This window comes from Rhinichthys klamathensis, unplaced genomic scaffold (genome assembly GCF_029890125.1).
Source record: "Rhinichthys klamathensis goyatoka isolate OS25496 unplaced genomic scaffold, OSU_Roscu_1.1 h1tg000338l_1, whole genome shotgun sequence".
Lineage (NCBI taxonomy): Eukaryota > Metazoa > Chordata > Actinopteri > Cypriniformes > Leuciscidae > Rhinichthys > Rhinichthys klamathensis.
The window spans coordinates 2,385,999-2,405,155 of record NW_026606852.1 but is presented as its reverse complement, the minus strand read 5'-3'; the positions used below and the strand labels follow the sequence as shown (position 1 = coordinate 2,405,155).

The window sequence follows — 19,157 nt, the reverse complement described above, 5'->3', positions numbered from 1 at the left end:
TGGCAGCTTGTTTCTTTATTATTTTTTTCTTAATTATTTTTTGTACGATCAAATCTACCTCTGGTTTGTGCAGGGAGCCGAGGGAGCCAGTTTAGACAGGATGAGGTCCAACATGTAAATGCTCCTTAGATAACGTTTATTTGGACTGATCTGGTTCAGAGGAGATTGACTCACCAGCTGTTCAGAATGAGCTGTGAGATTTTTCATTGCTCTTGTTGGTTTCATGTTAAGCATATTTGCTAGACTCTCAGACATAATTCATGCAAGAATGCATGTTCATTAATTCCCTTAAGATAGAGCATAATCTGCTATGATAGACTTCCCTTCAGTTTATGAGTTAGTTGAAGTAAAAAACTGTGCAGTAATTGTCCTGTATTAATTGTGCCAGGAAAGTAGAGTTTTTTCTGTAAGGCACAAGGGGCAAAGCAAAGTGGCATAACTGTTTAATGTATTTGTAATGTATACATAAAACACGTTTGAGCAGTTGAATTTGATCTTCCTTATCTTGTAGCATTCAGTAATGCTCTTTTTGGGCTGCAGGAAGTTTTGAGTTACTTTATCTCAAAATGTCAAGGTAAATTTGATTCCACATTTGAACTCCCTTTAACTGCCTGTTCATTATTTTATGACATTTGTTTCCTCTTTTTAATGAACTGCTCCCCACCTGGCCACAGTTACTGTAACCCATCTTTGAGCTTCTCTTGGGTTTCTCCTCAGTTCATTTCTGACAGCCACTCATCTGATATGTATCGTAGCGTTCATAGATCTCCTGTGCTTGCTGCCTTCATGTTTCACTGCTGTGGAGATACCAACCCTGGCGCTGATCCACCAGGACCGACCACTTCTGTAAATTGTACATGACTTGCACTATTAATGCATGAGAGTCTTTGTCTATGTGGACTTCAAGTCATCAGTGAGTGAATGTCTGTAGGTTTTCTGCCATATGATATATTTTTGAGACCAGTTTACAGTGGGACCTTTGAGAATTGATTGGATTGTGAAAAATAGGCATTTCTACAATGGATCCGTTTTTTTTTTTTACAATTTTATTTGAAATTGCAAGAAGCAATGAATCGTGCACAATAACATCATGGTACATGAGTTAAGAAAGTGTATTTTCATTGTGATTTCATGTTGACTGTTTGTTGGGATGGAAAGGCATGTTTTTGACAAGTTGCTCAGGAAAGATTTTACAAGTAAATCTGCCAAACCTCTCCCACCCACGGCCTTTACGTTTTGACAAAGCTGACTGAAAATCAAAATTATTTCTTGGCAGGGTTTGACCGACTGATTTTGACTCTAATGATGGAGTCTGAGGGGCCTTTCAATATTTACAATATTTAGTCTGAAAGGGCCCTGGGCTGATCCATACAAATCAGTAAAACATGACATAAAAATTTAAGTTACATTAAAAAGACATATATTACCTTGTGTTTATATGGACAAGCCTGCTATTTTGGACAGGTTGTATATAATTCATATAAAGTGTCAGGCACTGTGTCTAGCGTCATGCCATGAGTTTTCCACAAAACTCACTTTTCATTTATATCAACAAATATTGGGTATGTCAGATGTAAAATCGAATTAATACACATCTGTTATAGGAAAAAAGAATCACATGTGTATTAAAAAGTACTTTGATATGGCAAAATGTAAATACTAATTTTGTATTGTATATTATATTGTTTTGAACCAATTGTATAGAAAAAACACTGGAGAATTATTTAACAAACAAAAAAAATCTAACATGTTCATGTCTTCCTAATGTTGAAGCATAACTTTCCATTACCTTAATACTTCTGTTGGGAATATTATAAAATATCTGGCTCATTGCTGCAACAGAGACAAATGTGTTTTATTATCTGTACTAATATACCTTGAAATGGAGAATATATAACAATGTAGCAGGTATTTCTTCTGCTGTTTGTTTAGTACTGTTATGTTGAACTCAATGTATCAAGAGAGAGTTTTATACCATTTATATATCAAATATATATTTATCCCCGAAATGTCTGGATGTGAGCAGGATTCTGCAAAGAGGTATTGTTTTCTTCTTCTACACAGAATGCCAACAGAAATAAAATGTTTTTTTGTTTCTCTGGAAACGGAGATCAGATGAGTTTTTTTCCCCCTGCAAATACATAGACAGTGCTAAAATAAAAACAGACTGTTTTCTGGGCATGTGAGCTAGGTTAACAAACATGGGTTCATAATTTTGGTAAATCTCAACAGGCAAATTCAAGGTCCAGCTCACACACTCTCCAGAAGTCATTCTCTCCCATAAGACATTAAGCAGCATTACTGGCTTGAGAAGAAGTCATATATTCTTATTTGAGAGGAAATGGTATTGCCCTTGATGTGACAGACGAGTGTTCTACGCCAGAGATGGAGGATTAGAGTTATGACTTTGGCAACCCAAGGCTGCTTTTGGTTCTTCAGTTTTATAGAGCATTTGCATTGGGTCTGTTCTTCCTCCAGGATATTAGTGCAGAAGAACAGATTCACCTGCTGATATGAAAGCCTTGTGATTTTCAAATGGGGTAACACTTATAATAAAGTTCAGTAATAAGTCACTTATAAGTTATTAGTTAATGAGCTAATCATTTACAAAACATGACTGTACAACCATAAATTATTAATAAGTGATGTTAAGATTTTATGCTTTATTGATTCAGTTTTAAGTCATTTACTGTATAAATGACTGAATTAGTTAATGATGAACTAATCATTTAAAAAAAAACATGACCATATGTTAATAAATTATTAATAAGTGGTGTGGTAACATTTTATGAATGTTTTGTTAAATCAGTTATGAGTCATTTATAAATTATTAGTTGATGAACATCATTTATGAAACATGACTATATGTTAATAAATGATTAATATGTGAAAATAATGCTTTGTGAAAAATAAAGCAAAGATGGTGAACAAATGACAAGAAAGAACAAAAGATGAACAGACGCAGACAGTACACAAGACTATCAAGCAAGAGTTTGTTGTTAGTCGCCAGCAGCACACCAGCTCCAAACAAACAATGAGTGGGATTATAATGGGAATTTGGCAATACTTTGATCAAACTAATGCAATTAAGCTCAAAATCATAGTAACCATTAAACTATGTGAAACATTACAACGACAGCATATATTGGTTCTGTAAAACATTAACACGGTAATAAAGCACTTCCCTGATCATAGCTCTTCTTTTTCCAGTGATATTGCTCTGATCTTTTCTCTTTTGTAATGTCTCTCAGCCATCTCTCTTTCTACAGTCTTTCTTCCAATTTCCCTCTTGCTCACTCTCTCTCCTCCACCATCATGATTGTATACTCCCCTTCCTGCTGATTGGCTACAAGTGTGTTGTGGTGCTCGGTCTAATCCACTTTCAACAGTGTTTTTTTTAAAAAATCGCCTACTGCACCTTTAAAAAAAGAAAAAAAAAAGAAAAAAACAGTAAAGTTAGTTCACTGCAAATTTTGTTATGGAGTGGCGGGAACGTTCTGTTTTGATGAGAAAATGTTCGGGCAACTAATAAAAAAAAAAGTAATTTTTGCAATTCTGTTTTGAGATGCTAGTAGTGCACAAATTACACACTTCACCTTTACGTTCACAGACATTCATACATTTTTGTTATTGCTGCAACATCTCTAAGGAAAAACCGATATCATGGTCATTTACAGAAAGGTTACTCAAAACCCTAGAGTCATATTGTTTTGGACAATGATAAAAGACAACAAACTAAGCAGCTACAGTATAATGAATTCAAGGCCAGTGTGAGTTTTTCCATGTACTTATATTCCTCACAGCAGTAAACACGCAGGTCAGGGTCAGCAGATGAGAGAGAGTTATTGAAATACAGTTGATTTCACATTTAAAGAGAAAACGTCATCCTCTTTGTCAACCAAGGAGAAAATTAAAATCATTCCAGCGTTAGAACACAGGCCAGCTTTGCGTTCTAGACTTTAAAAAACAAAAAGAGGAATGAAATAGAAGGACTAAAGCAGGCAGAGGCTGAAAGAGTTATTGTTGTCTGAGAAACAGATGTCATCATATATGCTAAATAGATCAGATGTTGTTATACAGTCTTGTAAGATTGCTTTAAATTAAGTGACAATCATTTTGAAACTATCGGGAAATGTTCTTTTAAAAATATTCCAGTTTCTGACAGGAACACAGATAGATGAGCCAATGGCCAATGAAGTGCACTGCAATTTTTCTTTTTCGTTCTCGTTGTTTTTCAGTATAAATGATCTGAAATCAAATTTTTGCCTGAATAAACAAAACCTTTATGACTGAATTTGTTAAGATCTCATTGAGGAGGAATAAATGATGACAATATTTCCATTTTTGGGTGAAATATCTCTTCAAAAATACACAGTGTTACAATACTGACCAATTGACTTTTTCATGATTTTGGGGTAACACTTTATTTCGATAGTCCAATTTAGACATTCTACTAACTATAAGTAACTTTGCAACTACATATCAACTAACTCTCAATAGAGTATTAGTAGACTGTCTGCTTAATAATTGCTAACACTTTATTGTGTTGGTCCCCTAACAGACATTCTACTGACTATAAGTAACTTGGCAACTACAAGTCAACTTATTCTCCTAACCCAAACCTTAACACCTAACCATAACCTACCAGTCTACTACAGTCTACTAATACTCTAATGAGAGTTAGTTGACATGTAGCTGCAAAGTTACTTATAGTTAGTAGAATATCTAAAGTGGACTATCGAAATAAAGTGTGTAACCAAAAAGAGTTTTTATTTTTTATATATATATATATTTCAATTTATTTTAGGAATATTCATTTTATATGTATACATTACATTTAAAAACAAATGAGGTGATTATTTGCTGCGCAACTCTACACACATTTGCATTTATGCTGTCTTCAAATCCAGTGATCTCACCTCAATATGTCATTTTCACATGGTTTTTAATGTGGCCAATTGCGATCCGATTACACTCAGTACACAGTGTGAATGAGATCCTAACAGAGGGAAAACTCCAATTCTTCACGCTTCTGATTGTTACATGGCAGTTTAATTGTGAACATGATCCTTTCAATCTCCATGGCACATTTAATGTATTATTTAAACACTCAGGCTGGAGAGCTTTAAGACAGGATGAACACAATACAGTCTTCATGACATTTCTCTTTCATTTCTGGCTGGATTTAGTGTCTGCAAATATTATTGTTTGACTGCATTTGGATCTCTCTTTTCAAGAGCCAACCTTGTTGGCTTTGGCTAATGGTTTTCAACCTTAAAGACTAGCACTGAATGTGTGGTGTCTGTTTTAGGATGTAATGTCTAGTGTACGCTGAATCTAAATGTGCTGTTGCAATAAGCTTTGTTGTCAGATATATTTAGCGACGGTCTATAGAGCTCCTAACGGGACATGGTGAAGGGAAAAAATATGAAATGGGAGGAAAAATATGTCCATGCTTTTGCATTCTCTAGCATATATTTTGCCTTCCCCCGAGAAACTTTGCTTTCGCTGGCAAAATGTTTGCGTTCCCCCCAGGAAAATCGCATTCGCTGGCAAAACTTTTAATCCTTTCCCCACTATTGACCGAATTGTTCCGAAAGTTTCCCGGGGGTAACGCAAAACTTTTGCGTGAGAAATTAAAAGTACTGAAATATATATTTTCCTCCCTTCTCCCATTTTTTTCCATCACCATGTCCCTTTAGGAGCGCTGTAAGGGTCTAATTTAAAGCTACAGCATGTTGTTTGGTGACCTAAGGAAGATGTTGCTCTGTTCAGTTTCAAAAATAACCTACTGAAAAACATTGCACAAGATGTTCATCTTAACTGGTGTAAAATGGTATAATAATATAACTATCGGCCAACATTTTTTTAAAATAAATAAAATATGAATTACTAATATCCAAAACCATCAGAGAATTACTTGAAAGCTGACCAAAACTATCCGTGTTCCGAACTTATTCAAGCCGATGTGTTTCATAAATGCCCAAACAAATCAACCGAGATCAAAGAGTAGAAGAAAAAGTCCAGAAGTTTTAATTATTTAATCCATCATAGCCAAGTGTCCTCAAGTGCTTCATTTATGAGAAGGAAACATTTTGGTTTGGCCTATTTGCTATGTGAGGAATGCCAATGGCAGCAAACAATGGCAGTCAGTGATGTTCAGACCTCCCAAACTGAGCAACAGAATTCCTACATAGAATACAAGGTATCAGCACCAATTTTCATCCCATTCCCTTCAACATCTAAGTTATCCACTCTTTTTCAACCCCATCAATAGTTTATCAGAGCAGCACAGTATTGAAGTAAGAGAGAACTGAAGAGCTGGGCAGGAGATTAATAATAGATTTGAATTTGAATAAGACTCCATTCTTGCTTTCACTAAACCCATCAAATATAGTATGGCCAAAAGTATGTGGACACCCAAACAGCACACATATGTGATTTTAAACATTTAATATCATAACATGGCTATATGAATATATAGAGTCAGTACTCCCTAACAGCTTGTTTTCACTGGAATTAAAGGGCCATATACCCATTCAGTTGAAGATGACTCACTTTCACTAAATCATAAATCACTTCTGGCTCAAAACCAGGTCTCCAAATGTGAAAAAAAGAGAGATGTATTCATGGTAAAGGTCATTCCTCAAAAAAAAAAACATGATGATATGGCTACTACATTTGTGCTGCCTGTCATACCCTTCACCCTTTTAAACCCAGATCCAGCCTTTGGAATCTAATGTTGCATTCAGAGACAACAAACACACAGCGATCTCGACAGACTACGACTGTTTGCTTTCCTCTCCCGAGATTTGATCTAGTTTTCAGTTTTTTTAATTCTATTTCTTTATCTACAGTATTTATCTCTTGGGCTAACTTGGGAGTCTGAAAATCTGAAATATGTCCTGAAAACCTGAGCGAGCCCCTACAAGAAAGAGAGCTGTAACAGCCTCGGGTAACCCAACGTACCCAGCGCTGTCTGAGACACAGACCTGCTCTCTTCAATGTGACCCCTCCATACACCTGCTGAAGTTAGTGTTTGCTTTGGAGATGATGAGCCACTAAATAAACATACAAACCACACGGTTCACGAATGTATTTGTTTTGTTTAAAATGGATGGTTTTGTGAGAATCATTACCAATAAAGCTTCAACCAGGCATCCCTGAAGGCACTTCATCATTAGGATTCATACCAACATCTAAAAGTTCGGAGTGTATATTTACACTAAGTGCAAATAGCCTGACTTGTTGGCTGAGGTTATTTACACTAACTCCACCCACCAATGTCTGGTTGGGCCAGAAAAAAGTACAAAAAACGCCTATAACCTATCAGCATCGATGGCATAGGGAATGAGGCATATTGCAGATAGTTTTGACGCGATCGACCTGAGTTCGAATCGGCCTTTTGACGAACTCGTTCTTCTCCCTTTTCCCATTGCATATCAGATTGGAAAGGCATTTATTTTCAATAAATATGAAGAAAATATGCGAAGAGTGGAATTAAAGTGCCGAACGGTTATTTAATAATAGGGTAGGTGTAGGGAAGGCTTTATTGTCCAAATAAGGCGGCATATATTTAATAAATATAATCATTTACACTCAATATGTTATTATTGCATACTGTTTTATAATGTACTAATATACTGAGGTGCAAATAGTATCTAACTACTATTCCTTATTGCAAAGAAAATACTGCTATTTCTATATAGTGTAAATATGATCTGTTGCTATTTGCACTTAGTGTAAATAGCATATCACAAAAAAAAAAAATACTGCTATTTTCACCTAGTCTAGGATCTATATCTATTTGCAATTAGCACTTAGTGCAACAAGGCTGCATTTATTTAAAGCTGCACTCCGTGGTTTTTCCTCTTTGTTGCCATCTCTGTTCGAAATCTGCAATTGCAAGCACAGCGCTAATGAATCCAATGTTTTGAGGAGAATGTGCAGCTGTCAGTCACCGCGCCGGTGTGGATACTGTCATTCGGATTCACAGATTCTGCTTTTTGGAAGTATGACCAACATAAGAATTCTCACTGGAAAATGTCATCTGAACAAGTAAGTAACATCCACTTTTGTTCTGAAGGGAAAAAAAGCATTACAGTAAATCGCCCTGATTAAATCTAACTATCGCTTATCATATCATGTAAAACCATGCATATTATACTTTGTTCTCAAATTGTTAATGGACTTTTACACGTAAAGCCCTGTTTTAAGATCGTTTCTGATGAAATAGAACAGTTAAGATTGAAATTTGGACACATGCTGCTAGCCCGAGAATTTTCGTTTTTTGCGGTTGCCGTAACTTTTTAATCAAATTAAATTGATTCATCCTTACTGAATAAAAAAAAACGAATTTCTCAACAACAAAAAAACATAGTTAGAGCTGTCAAATTAATTAATCTCATATTACATATACAGTATATATATATATATATATATATATATATATATGTATATATATATATGTGTGTGTGTGTGTGTGTGTGTATACACTCACGTATATTAAAGCTGCAGTCCGTAACTATTGTGGGTTAAAAATTATCCAAAATAAATTTTTGACCAAGTACATAACCAGCCAGTGATCAAAACTATCTGCTTGCCTTAGCTCAATTCAAAACGGTAAGCTTGTAATAATGGTTTTTAATTTCATTTGTACTGGTGGATTTCCGCAGGAAATTCGAGCTATCTTTGCGTCATTACGTCACATCATTAGATTTAATCAGTGCGATTTACTGCAATGCTTTTTTCCCCTTAGTTGGTCAGAACAAAAGTGGATGTTACTTAATTGTTCAGATGACATTTTCCGGTGAAAATTCTTATGTTGGTCATACTTCCAAAAAGCAGAATCTGTAAATCCGAATGACAGTATCCACACCGGCACGGTGACTGACAGCTGCACATTCTTCTCAAAACATTGAATCCATCCGCGCTGTGCCGTGCCGAGGCACAACCCACATAAAGTTGATAATCCCGCAAATAACTGCAATTGCAGATTTCGAACATAGATGGCGACAAAGAGGAAAAACTACGGACTGCAGATTTAAATAAACACAAACGTTTGTTAGATGCGATTAATCACGATTGACCAATTTGCCTATATAAAATGTTCGTTTAATTTTTAACTGAAAGTAATTTTGAACTTTCTAACTAATTAGCCGCTAAGTGTTTAATGTAATAATGTAATTTCTGCAACTCTGCAAATAATGTATTTTTTTACTTTAAGGTGGAAACAGGCTTCTAAAGTCAGTCTGGGAGGCTCATGGACATGGCTGCGACAAAAACCAAGACAAACACCAAGACAGAAAAAGATCTTGACTTTATTTTACACATGGATCCCAAATTATAGTGAATTCTGCAAAAGATTGGAGCCACTATGCATTGGATTCACTGGATCGAACCTGTTTTTAAGTAAACATTGCCATCTTTTCTTTGAAAGTAATAGACTTGTGTGCTATTTCCAAATAAACCATTTTCAGGTGCAGCTCTTCATATAATCTGATCAATCATTCAGTACTTTGCCAAACCTGTTGAAAATATATGTGTTTTGCATGCTGTTCTGCCCACCAGGCTTAACCAGTCTTTTTTTACAGGAAACCCATGCTGGTTAAACAGCTCTAACCAGTCTGGACTAGCATAGAAATTCATGCTGGTATTTTCAACAGAAATTGCTATGGCAGAAAATATGAAGACTGATCAGTTTCACATATCCCTTTAACATGCATTTCTTGAGATTCTACACTGTGCCATTCCTTGTAGCCATGACACTGAGGTGAGCCTGATTTAATCTGCTCTGTAACTACATATCATTATCATTTCAACAATAATTATAGGTGGCATCTGTCAGCTCATGTGAGATCTGACGTTCCGCGTGAGACTCGACATGGAACATTAGAACAGTGTAATAAAATAAAGAGAATCTATTCTCCTCCAGAGACTGAAGGGGATTTAGCCAATGCACACATTATGAGTCAGTTCAGAAGTTATTTAACACCTCCAGAACACAGTGGATTCATATCAAATGTTTCTGAGGCAGCTGAGTTATGACAGCACACAATGTTTAGAAAATGCAACGAATGTTGATTCTGAACTCTGTAACCACAGGGATGAACTGAAATCCTGTCTAAGCAGACTCATTTCAGTAAAGAACATTCTGTATGAAATAACATTTACATCCAAAGCTAACAACTATGCAAACGGAGCTCGCTCTTCATTTTAAAATGCCTTTTCATTGAACCACACACGGTTCATTAACCTTTGGTGAATCTTCTGCATAGCAAACGGTAATATTCCCAATAACTAGGGTTGAAAGGCAAAATTAAATCAATTTATAAAAAATTTATTAAAAAAGATTAATGTCTAGAGTACATAGTGGTGAATTTACTACTGAGCCTACTGGTTTATAATGGGGGGGTGTTCAAAACCATTACCAGTAAATAAAGATCTAAAGCATTAGTTCATCTAAAAATAGAATTCTGTCATATTTACTCAAAACAAAACACCATAAAGGTGGTCCATATGACTTGTGCTATCTTTGCAGACTTCTTAAGCCACTTACAAGCTCTGTGTGAGATACAGACACATTTTCATTGAATAATGACCTAAACTTTGATCTGTTCTTTAAATAAAACTATCACATGGCCTAGGAAGACTGTGGACTACAAGCAGACTATTTTATTGTGCTTTTATGGGTTTTGGGATCCTTTTTTGAGCAAATGAGGTGTGAAGATTCTTTACCCTGTACAGAAAAAAAGGTTTGAAACAAAATGAAGATAAGTAATGACAATTTTCATGCTTGAGTGAACTATTCCTTTAAATTTCCACCTATTTCCCACAGAAAACTACTATTTGGCTTGTAACATTGCACAGAAGTTCCAGGTGTTTTTACATGTTATATATTTTGGACATTGGCTATGGATACGTTTTACTTTAGTAGAAAAGATCTCTTTACAGAGCTTTAAAATATTATAACTTTAAAACATAAAAAAAAAAATGTTTGGTCATTGCAATGGCCATAAATAAATAAATAAAACAATTAAATATATATATAATAAAATAAATAAAATAAAACAACAACGAAGACTCAAATGAAACCTTGACATAGTCTTAAAAATAAAGGTTCTTTATTGGCATCGAAGTTTCCATGAAGAACCTTTAAAATCCATGGAATCTTTCCATTCCAAAAAAGGTTTTTTAACGTAGAAAAAGGTTATTTATATTATTAAAATGTTCTTCACACTTAGAAAATAAAATGATTATTTTAAGAACTGTTCACTGAAAGGTTCACTAAAAATGTTTCTTTTGTGGCAATTGCTAAAAAACAAAAAAACCTTTCGGAACCTTTATTTTTAAGAGTGAACTTGAACCTGACAACTTCTATAACAGTATGCTTAAATTAAAAATAATAAAACTTTTACCTCATGACAAGATCTGGGTCTATGTTTCTGCAGCTAGATTGCTGTGAAATCCCATGTGTGTAAATCTGAACAACATTTTGCTAAATGAAACAGAGTTTTGCGACACTCATCCATGCCAAACACATGCACCAATCCCGAGGGTTCTGGGGTCGTGAGTTCTGGTGAGGGTCAAAAAGTGTAAGGTACAAATCTCATGGGAATGTATTATTCAGAGAACAAGGAATGTAACCTTGCGTGAAACAGATGGCCGGGCATATGCTCTCCTGAAAAACCTGCAAACACGCTGCTGCCCATATGAGACTTAACGCACTAGAACTCATCGCCTGTTTATGTGCCTGTAACACGCTGGGACACGGCCTTTTATAAAGATCACTACAATTACAATCTTATCCCACATCATAGTTGACGGACATGAAGGTCATTGAGTTTCCCTCGATCTAGACGGAGTCAGAATGTTTGTTCTGTCCTAAAAACAGGGATTTTTTGTGGTTCCCAACTGGAAAGCGAAGCATTATTTATACAGGTCTGTTAGTGACAACATTGCAGGAGCGACAGATCCATGAAGAGTTCAGTTTACAGCTGACGTCCAAACACCTCAGTGCGAAAATGAAAGGAAAGCAGAGAATCAGAGACCAAGGAGGGTGGCAGAGATGTCAGGAGAGGGGAGGCACTGCCCTTTATGCCCCAAAGCAAGCAGTAAAGATAGCGAAGAGAGTTAGTAGAGGCCAAAGACGAGACTCGAAGAGTTTGGAGGCTGAGGACCTGTTTCCTCCGAAATAAGCCACCTGAGCTGCAGAGAAGAAGGAAGAGTATAAAGTTACACAAATAATTGTATAAATTACACAAACTACACTGTTTAAAATAATTTTTTTGAAGTACATTTTACAAGAAAATACTATCTCACTCTTTCTACTTCAAAATGTCACGTGTTACTCGCCATTTCTTTGTAATCGTTTGTAAAAATGTACTAGCACTTTCTAAGTGAAAACTGTTTCAAATACATCCTATACCTATTTTAGGTGCAAACTTAAAATTAATTGCAATGAAAATAGGAAAATATTAGACAACAGTAGATGTAAAGTAAGAATATATAGTTATAAAATTAATTTGCCTCATTTGGTCTTTGAAATGTTTTGAGGTCATATTGAAATAATGCAGATTTTGATATGTGCAAATCTGAGCACAGTTTTGAGACATTATTGAGATCTCGTGGTCATGGCAAGCAAACTAACTAAGTAACTAACGAAATAAACACAACCAACCAGAGCAACAACCAAAACCTTGACATATTTCAAGTACTTGTACTTAGGAAAGTCTATAATTCATTGTAATGCATTGTTACTTGCCGTTTCTTTGTAAATATTTGTGAAGTTTACTAGCAAAATGTCATCCGATTAAATGAGTGAAAATTGTTCAAAATAAACTAAAACAACACCAACTTTTAAATGTAAAATTAATTGGGAGGACTAGAAAGATATAGCTGATGTAAAGTAAGAATATAGAGATAGAGAATACATTTGCATCACTTGGTCTTGTAAGTGAAAAATACTTTATATTGAGTTTATATTGAAATCACTGACTTGCAGACTCTGGTATCTTTGCAAATCTGAGAGTTTTGAGAGAGTATTGAGATATTTTCTGACACTGTAGAGAACACACTTTAAATGATTACTTTTAGGGCCAGATTTACTAAACAGGGCAAATTAGAGTGAGAGCGCAATTGACCCTTCGCAGGGAGCTTGATTGACAGGTGATCTGACCAATCATACTTCGCCATCCGCCATTTTGTCCGAAAAAGCAGTCAGGGAGTTAGTAGATTAACATGGGAGGATTTGAACTTGAAAAACGGAATGTACTGATGCCTTTCTGCGGTTAAAACAACATTCCTTCTTATGTTCATTCATGTTTATTTGATGCTATAAATGAACTAGAAGGAAGAGATGATTGGATCACGAGCAGCTTTAACTGATGCTCTACACAGCGATCTGTCACGACACATTAAAGAGCCACAAAACGGTATTTATTGTTTAAATTTCTTTAAAAAAAATGACCAAATTTGAAAGGTGAGACTTTATTTAATATGTTTAATATCAAAAGTAACCGAAAAGTAACCTGGTCTGTCCTGTCTCTCAGCGTGTTGTCAGTCCGCGATGTATTTTTAAATCTATTTTCTCAACTACACCCCCAGTCCCAAAGCTGAAGTGAAAGTCTACCTATGTTAAATGTGAAAACAGATTTTCTCCAGGGCTTCTTATTGCATCAACCCACCCTGATCACCTGGCTTTAGTCTCAACTCACCTACACATGCTGTCCCTTCATCATTAGGCTCGTATCCCTGGTTACACCTCTTGTTTGCACGGCACTTGAAGCTCCCGTACGTGTTCGTGCAGACGGGGCGCTCAGAGGGACAGACAGACGGGAACTGTGTGCACTCGTCTCGGTCTAGGGAGTGAAGAGGAGTGGAATAAATATGAGGTCTGATACATTATGCTATGGTGACAGCCACATTTACTTGTGAAAGTGGATGCTTCAAGTTATCATTACTGTATATGTGTCAATAGTTATCAGTATTGGAGTCGCTTCTACAAATTTAGCTTCTACTATCAAACAAATGATGGCTGACATAGCTTCTGTGCCAACACCTGCTGAGCTGTCTTCCTGTATGTTGCCTACATAGGTAGCTTCCCATTAAGACAACATCCTAACTGAAATGGAAATTCATAACTCAAGTGATTGATTTGGACTACTCTGCACCACATTATGCAAATAGGGATTTCATTGTGAATCACATAGAAGAACTGACTCACAATTTCAATAACGTTTTCCATTTTGTAAGCTAAAGACCCAATAACTTTATTTTATGTTAGGGCTTTTTTTTTTTGCCTTAATTAAAAAAAAGAAAAACATTTAAAAAGAGCTAAATTATTCAACTTCAAATCAAAAGTCAAAGTTTGCAATAATTCTATAATTTTACTTTTTGTTCACCAAGGCTGCATTTATTTGATTAAAAATATAGAAATACAGTAACATTGTGAAATATCATTACAATTTAAAATAACTATTTGAATATATTTTAAATATCATGTATTCCTTTGATGGCAAATCTGAATATTCAGCAGCCTCCAGCCAGTTTCACATGATGCTCTATAAACCATTCTAACATGCTGATTTATATATTTTGTAATTTACATTACTCTTGCTTTGTCCACCATCTTTCATTTCGTCACATTGTTGCAATCCATTATGGGATTTAGGCTTTACGGAAGGACAGAGCTCAAATACTTACCAGTGCAACGGCTGTTTTCGTTGACCTCAAATCCTGGTCCACACTGTGAAAATAAAGAGCATTTGTTGAGTACAACAATTACACTTTTCAAAGAAAGAAAGAACACATAATTGTTTTCGCCACAGCTGCTTTATAGCTGAATTGAACTCATTCCATATTGATGAACTTTGCTGAACCAAACCGAATCAACACAGAATGAACTGATCTCAACTGAATAATGATTGTTTAGTGTTGTCTTTTTAGAGCCGCATTACAGTGAATTGAATTCTGTTAAACATCATTGAATTATTTTCCTGTTTATCACTGTAAAGCTGCTTTGAAACAATCTGTATTGTATAAAGCGCTATATAAATAGAGGTGACTTGACTTGACTTGAGTGTGACAGGTATGTACCTCGATCTCCAGCGCTGGGGTCGCCTCCTCCTCATGCTCAGGGTAATAGATCTCCATCACTTTGTTCATATCACTGGGCTCCAGAGGCCTAGCCACAGAACGTCCATCTGGCCAGAAGACTTCCACACTGGTGGCCACATCTTTCCCTGTCAGGGCGGCAAAGAAGCAATCCTTTTAATACTTTACGAACAGTCTGCCTTTATAACTTCCCCTCAGGCTTAGGAGACATAATGAATGATTTATTTTCTTAATGTACAGGTCTCCATGGAAAAATACCATTCTGGAGAAAGGGCCCTCCCAAGAAGTTCTCTCGGCAAAAGCCAGGTTGGAATCGGCTCTGGTTTGGCACATACCATGTAGACTCTTAAACAAATGCACAAGAATGTGTTCAGTCTCAGCTGCGGGCAGCATCGTGAGCAGCGAGGCCTGAATACGTCTCATTTGATGTCGGCAAAACCGGTTTCTCATGACTGCCGGTGTGTGGGGTTCACAGGCCAGAGAGTTTCTGGCATAGCAGACACTGAGGCATTACAGCAATGAGGCTCTCATATGCCAGACCGATGAAATCTGTCTGTTGTTCAGTGGATGAAATAAGGAGCCATATAAATGGCACGGTGGTTGGAAAGCACTTCATTTAAGAAGGTTTACAGCAGCATCCATTTACTGACTTCAATCTGATTGTCAAAGACACTTTCTCACAGACAGCGGGACAGCAATTAACATGGCAGTTAGAGCAGACAGTCATAGTGATCATGAATGGAGAGATCATCAATTAGAAATGAATGTGGTGGAGGAGGAAGGCAGAAGTTCAAAGGAGCAGAGATGATGAGGGACAGGGTGGGCTCTAGACTTTCCTTCCATTATAGCCTTTAGTCAAGCAGGAGAGAAGCTGACCGCCTTCCCAGTTCTTAATTAAAGTGACATTTCTTAGGTAAACAGATCCACTGGGCTCCTGGCATGGCCCGGACTGGCACAGGTGTCTCTTCAAGACAAAAAGCATGACATTTCACCAGAGCTTACTGAAAGACACAGTTTAGTTGGGGAAGAAACATTGGGCATCTGTTGGGTTTTATTTAATAAAGGGGTAACACTTTGCAATAAGATCTCATTTATTAACATTATTTAATGCATTAACTAACATGAACTAACAATGCGCAACACTCTTACAGCATGTATCACCTTTACTTAATGTTAAAGGTGCAGTAAGCGATTTCTCAAAACTGTTGTTGAACACATTTTTTAAATCAACCCAAACAAACACACCCCTTCCTTCATTGCTCCGCCCCCAAAATGCAATATCTTTGTTTTATTATAGCAGATGTGAAGCAAGATAATGCTATGTATAAATAAACCAAAGATGCAAATGAATGACAAGGAATATACAAGCAAGAGTTCGTTGATATCCGCCCGCACCACACAAGCTCCAGACATGACACTCAAAACCAATGTTACTCACGTGGAGCAGAAACAACGCAAAACTTAGCATGAAGGCCGTTTTTAGGCCTTCCCACTTAGGTCTTTCCAGCACTGGAAAACTTTTCTAATATTAACATGGGTCCTAATCATAGGCCTCCTTTTGGCTATGAAATTCCTCAGACTCTTTTGTAATGTCTCTCAGCCATCACTCTTTCTAAAGTCTTTCTTCAAATTTCTCTCTAGCTCACTCTCTCTCCTCCCCCATCATGAGTGGACACGCCCCCTACTGCTGATTGGCTACAAGTTTGTTGTGGTGCTCGGTCCGACCCACTTTCAACAGTTTTTTTTTCTCAAAAATCACTTACTGCACCTTTTAATAAAAAGGCTCATGTTCATGTTTGTTCACAGTGTATTAACTAAAGTTAACAGTTACAACTTTTGATCTAAAAAATTTATTAGTAAATGCTGGGATTAACATTAACTAAGATTAATTAATGCTGTAGAAATATTGTTAATTGTTAGTTCTATCATGACCCCTCTCTTTTTACGCATGGCAGTGTGAATTTGGTCTTGGCGGAGTAAAACTGCTACACTGCTGCTGCTGATATTGCTGCCGCTGTTGATTATTTCTGTTGTTGTAGATTATTGTTGCCGCTGCAGAGCAAGTACAGGGACTTGCTACTGCCAATACAAACACTGATACGCTGCTGTGGCATGTAAGACATGCAGCTGCCACACAAATAGCATATATACAATTACTTGTAGCAGATCTATACAGGTGGAGCTGGAGAAGTTGGAAGGTTTCAGAGGGATTCTGAAGGATGCTGCAAACTGCTTTAGCAAACTCTAACCAGCTATTTAAATGTTGAGCAAAAAGCTCATTGGCTTCAGATGTGACAGGAACTAGTTTGTGCCATGTAGTAAACAATGTAAATATCATCAGGTTGCATTAAAGACCCATTAGCCTGTGCCATCTACAGTTTCATGACAGAACGTCTCAGTTACGGATGTAACCCTCGTTCCCTGAGTAGAAAACAGAGACGTTACGTTGAATGACGACGAAATGGGGTTCGCATAGAAGCCTATCATCTTCGAAAGAAATAAAACGAGCCAATAGCAAGGAAATGCAATGGGTCTGCAGAATTTGCATGGCGTAACTCCGCCCCACCGCGTGGGTATAAAAGGAAGGACGCCGCAACATGCAGAAATGTTTCTTCGCTGAGGAGCCAAGACTGAACTCGACTGTTCCAGCGGTACAGCGGAAGTGGCAGGGAGACGTAACGTTACATCCGTAACCGAGACGTTCCCTTTTGTAGTCACTTCGAGTTACGTCGAATGACGACGAAATTGGGTTCCCAGTCCATTCACTCCACCTCAGTTGTCTTCCAGCACCCTGCGTAAGTCTGAGCTCCCTGTCGTGAGACTAGCACAGACGAAGGTCTCCTACTTAACACAGGAATACCAAGGTACACTGGGAAGCATATCTCAGAGGGGGGGGGGGGGGGGCTTAGAGAATACACATATGACCCAGAGGGGCTGCACATGGAGAAACACTGAGGTGTCCAGCCCGCAGGGTGGAACATTTCAACCCCAGGGGTGGCAGAGTGGCTTGCCAAGGGAAAGACACATACTCAGAGAGGCTTACAGTGGAAATACACATGTGGGGGTCACCCAGAGGGGGAACCAAGCACATGGCAGCACCTAGCCAACCGCGAAAGCTGCCGGAGGCATAACTATGGCGTTGACGTCAACAGCGCTGGAGGAACTCAGGGCTTGTGAGGCTCATGGGAGGACACTGGCTCCACTCGGAGATTGTAGAATCTGATGTCAGATGTCTGTTAGCGAGGTGCCATGCGCTAGAGCCCAAGAGGAAGCCACACTCCGGGTGGAGAGGGCTTTCGCACCAAGGGGGCACGGTCGACCTTGCTGCTGGTATGCCAAGCAATGGCGTCCACTATCCAGTGAGACAGCCTCTGCTTGGAGAGAGCCTTTCCCTTCAGCTTCCCACCATAACAGACAAAGAGCTGGTCTGAGGTCCTGAAACACTGCGTTCTGTCTACGTAAGCACGGGGGGCGCGTACTGGACAGAGCAGTGCCAAGGCTGGGTCTGCTTCCTCCAGGGGCAGCGCTTGCAGGTTCACCACCTGATCTCAAAAGGGAGTGGTGGGAACCTTGGGCACATATCCAGGCCGGGATCTCAGGATCACGTGAGAATAGGCCGTCCCGAATTCCAGGCACGCTTCGTCAATGGAAAATGCGTGCAGGTCCCCTACCCTCTTAATGGAGGCCAATGCAACCAGGAGCGCTGTCTTAACTGACAGGAACTTAAGCTCCACTGATTGTAGAGGCTCAAGGGAGCACTCTGCATGGCAGTTAGAACCACTGAGAGGTCCCAAGAGGGAAGGAGAGGAGGGGGAGGACGATTCAGTTTCCTCGCTCCTCTCAAGAACCTGATGATCAGGTCGTGCTTTCCTACGGACTTACCCTCAACTGTGTCGTGATGTGCGGCAATAGCAGCAACATAAACTTTCAGGGTGGAGGGAGACAGCCTTCGCTCCAACCCATCTTGCAGGAAGGAAAGCACGACACTGATCGGGCATTTTCTGGGGTCTTCTCGGTGAGAAGAGCACCAGTTGACGAAGAGG

General features: G+C 37.9%; 1 protein-coding gene across 1 annotated transcript in view; it reads right to left on the bottom strand.

Annotated features, from left to right (window-relative positions):
* Positions 1 to 11,353: 11,353 nt before the first annotated feature.
* Positions 11,354 to 19,157, bottom strand: part of crtac1b (cartilage acidic protein 1b) — a 48,359-nt gene continuing 40,555 nt past the window's right edge. Inside the window, exons 12-15 of the mRNA XM_056272424.1 lie at positions 15,097 to 15,242; positions 14,704 to 14,746; positions 13,716 to 13,859; positions 11,354 to 12,207 (exon numbers count right to left, since the gene is read on the bottom strand). Coding sequence (XP_056128399.1) covers positions 12,095 to 12,207; positions 13,716 to 13,859; positions 14,704 to 14,746; positions 15,097 to 15,242 — 446 coding nt within the window. The 3' untranslated portion in view covers positions 11,354 to 12,094. The remainder of the gene's footprint in view (positions 12,208 to 13,715; positions 13,860 to 14,703; positions 14,747 to 15,096; positions 15,243 to 19,157) is intronic.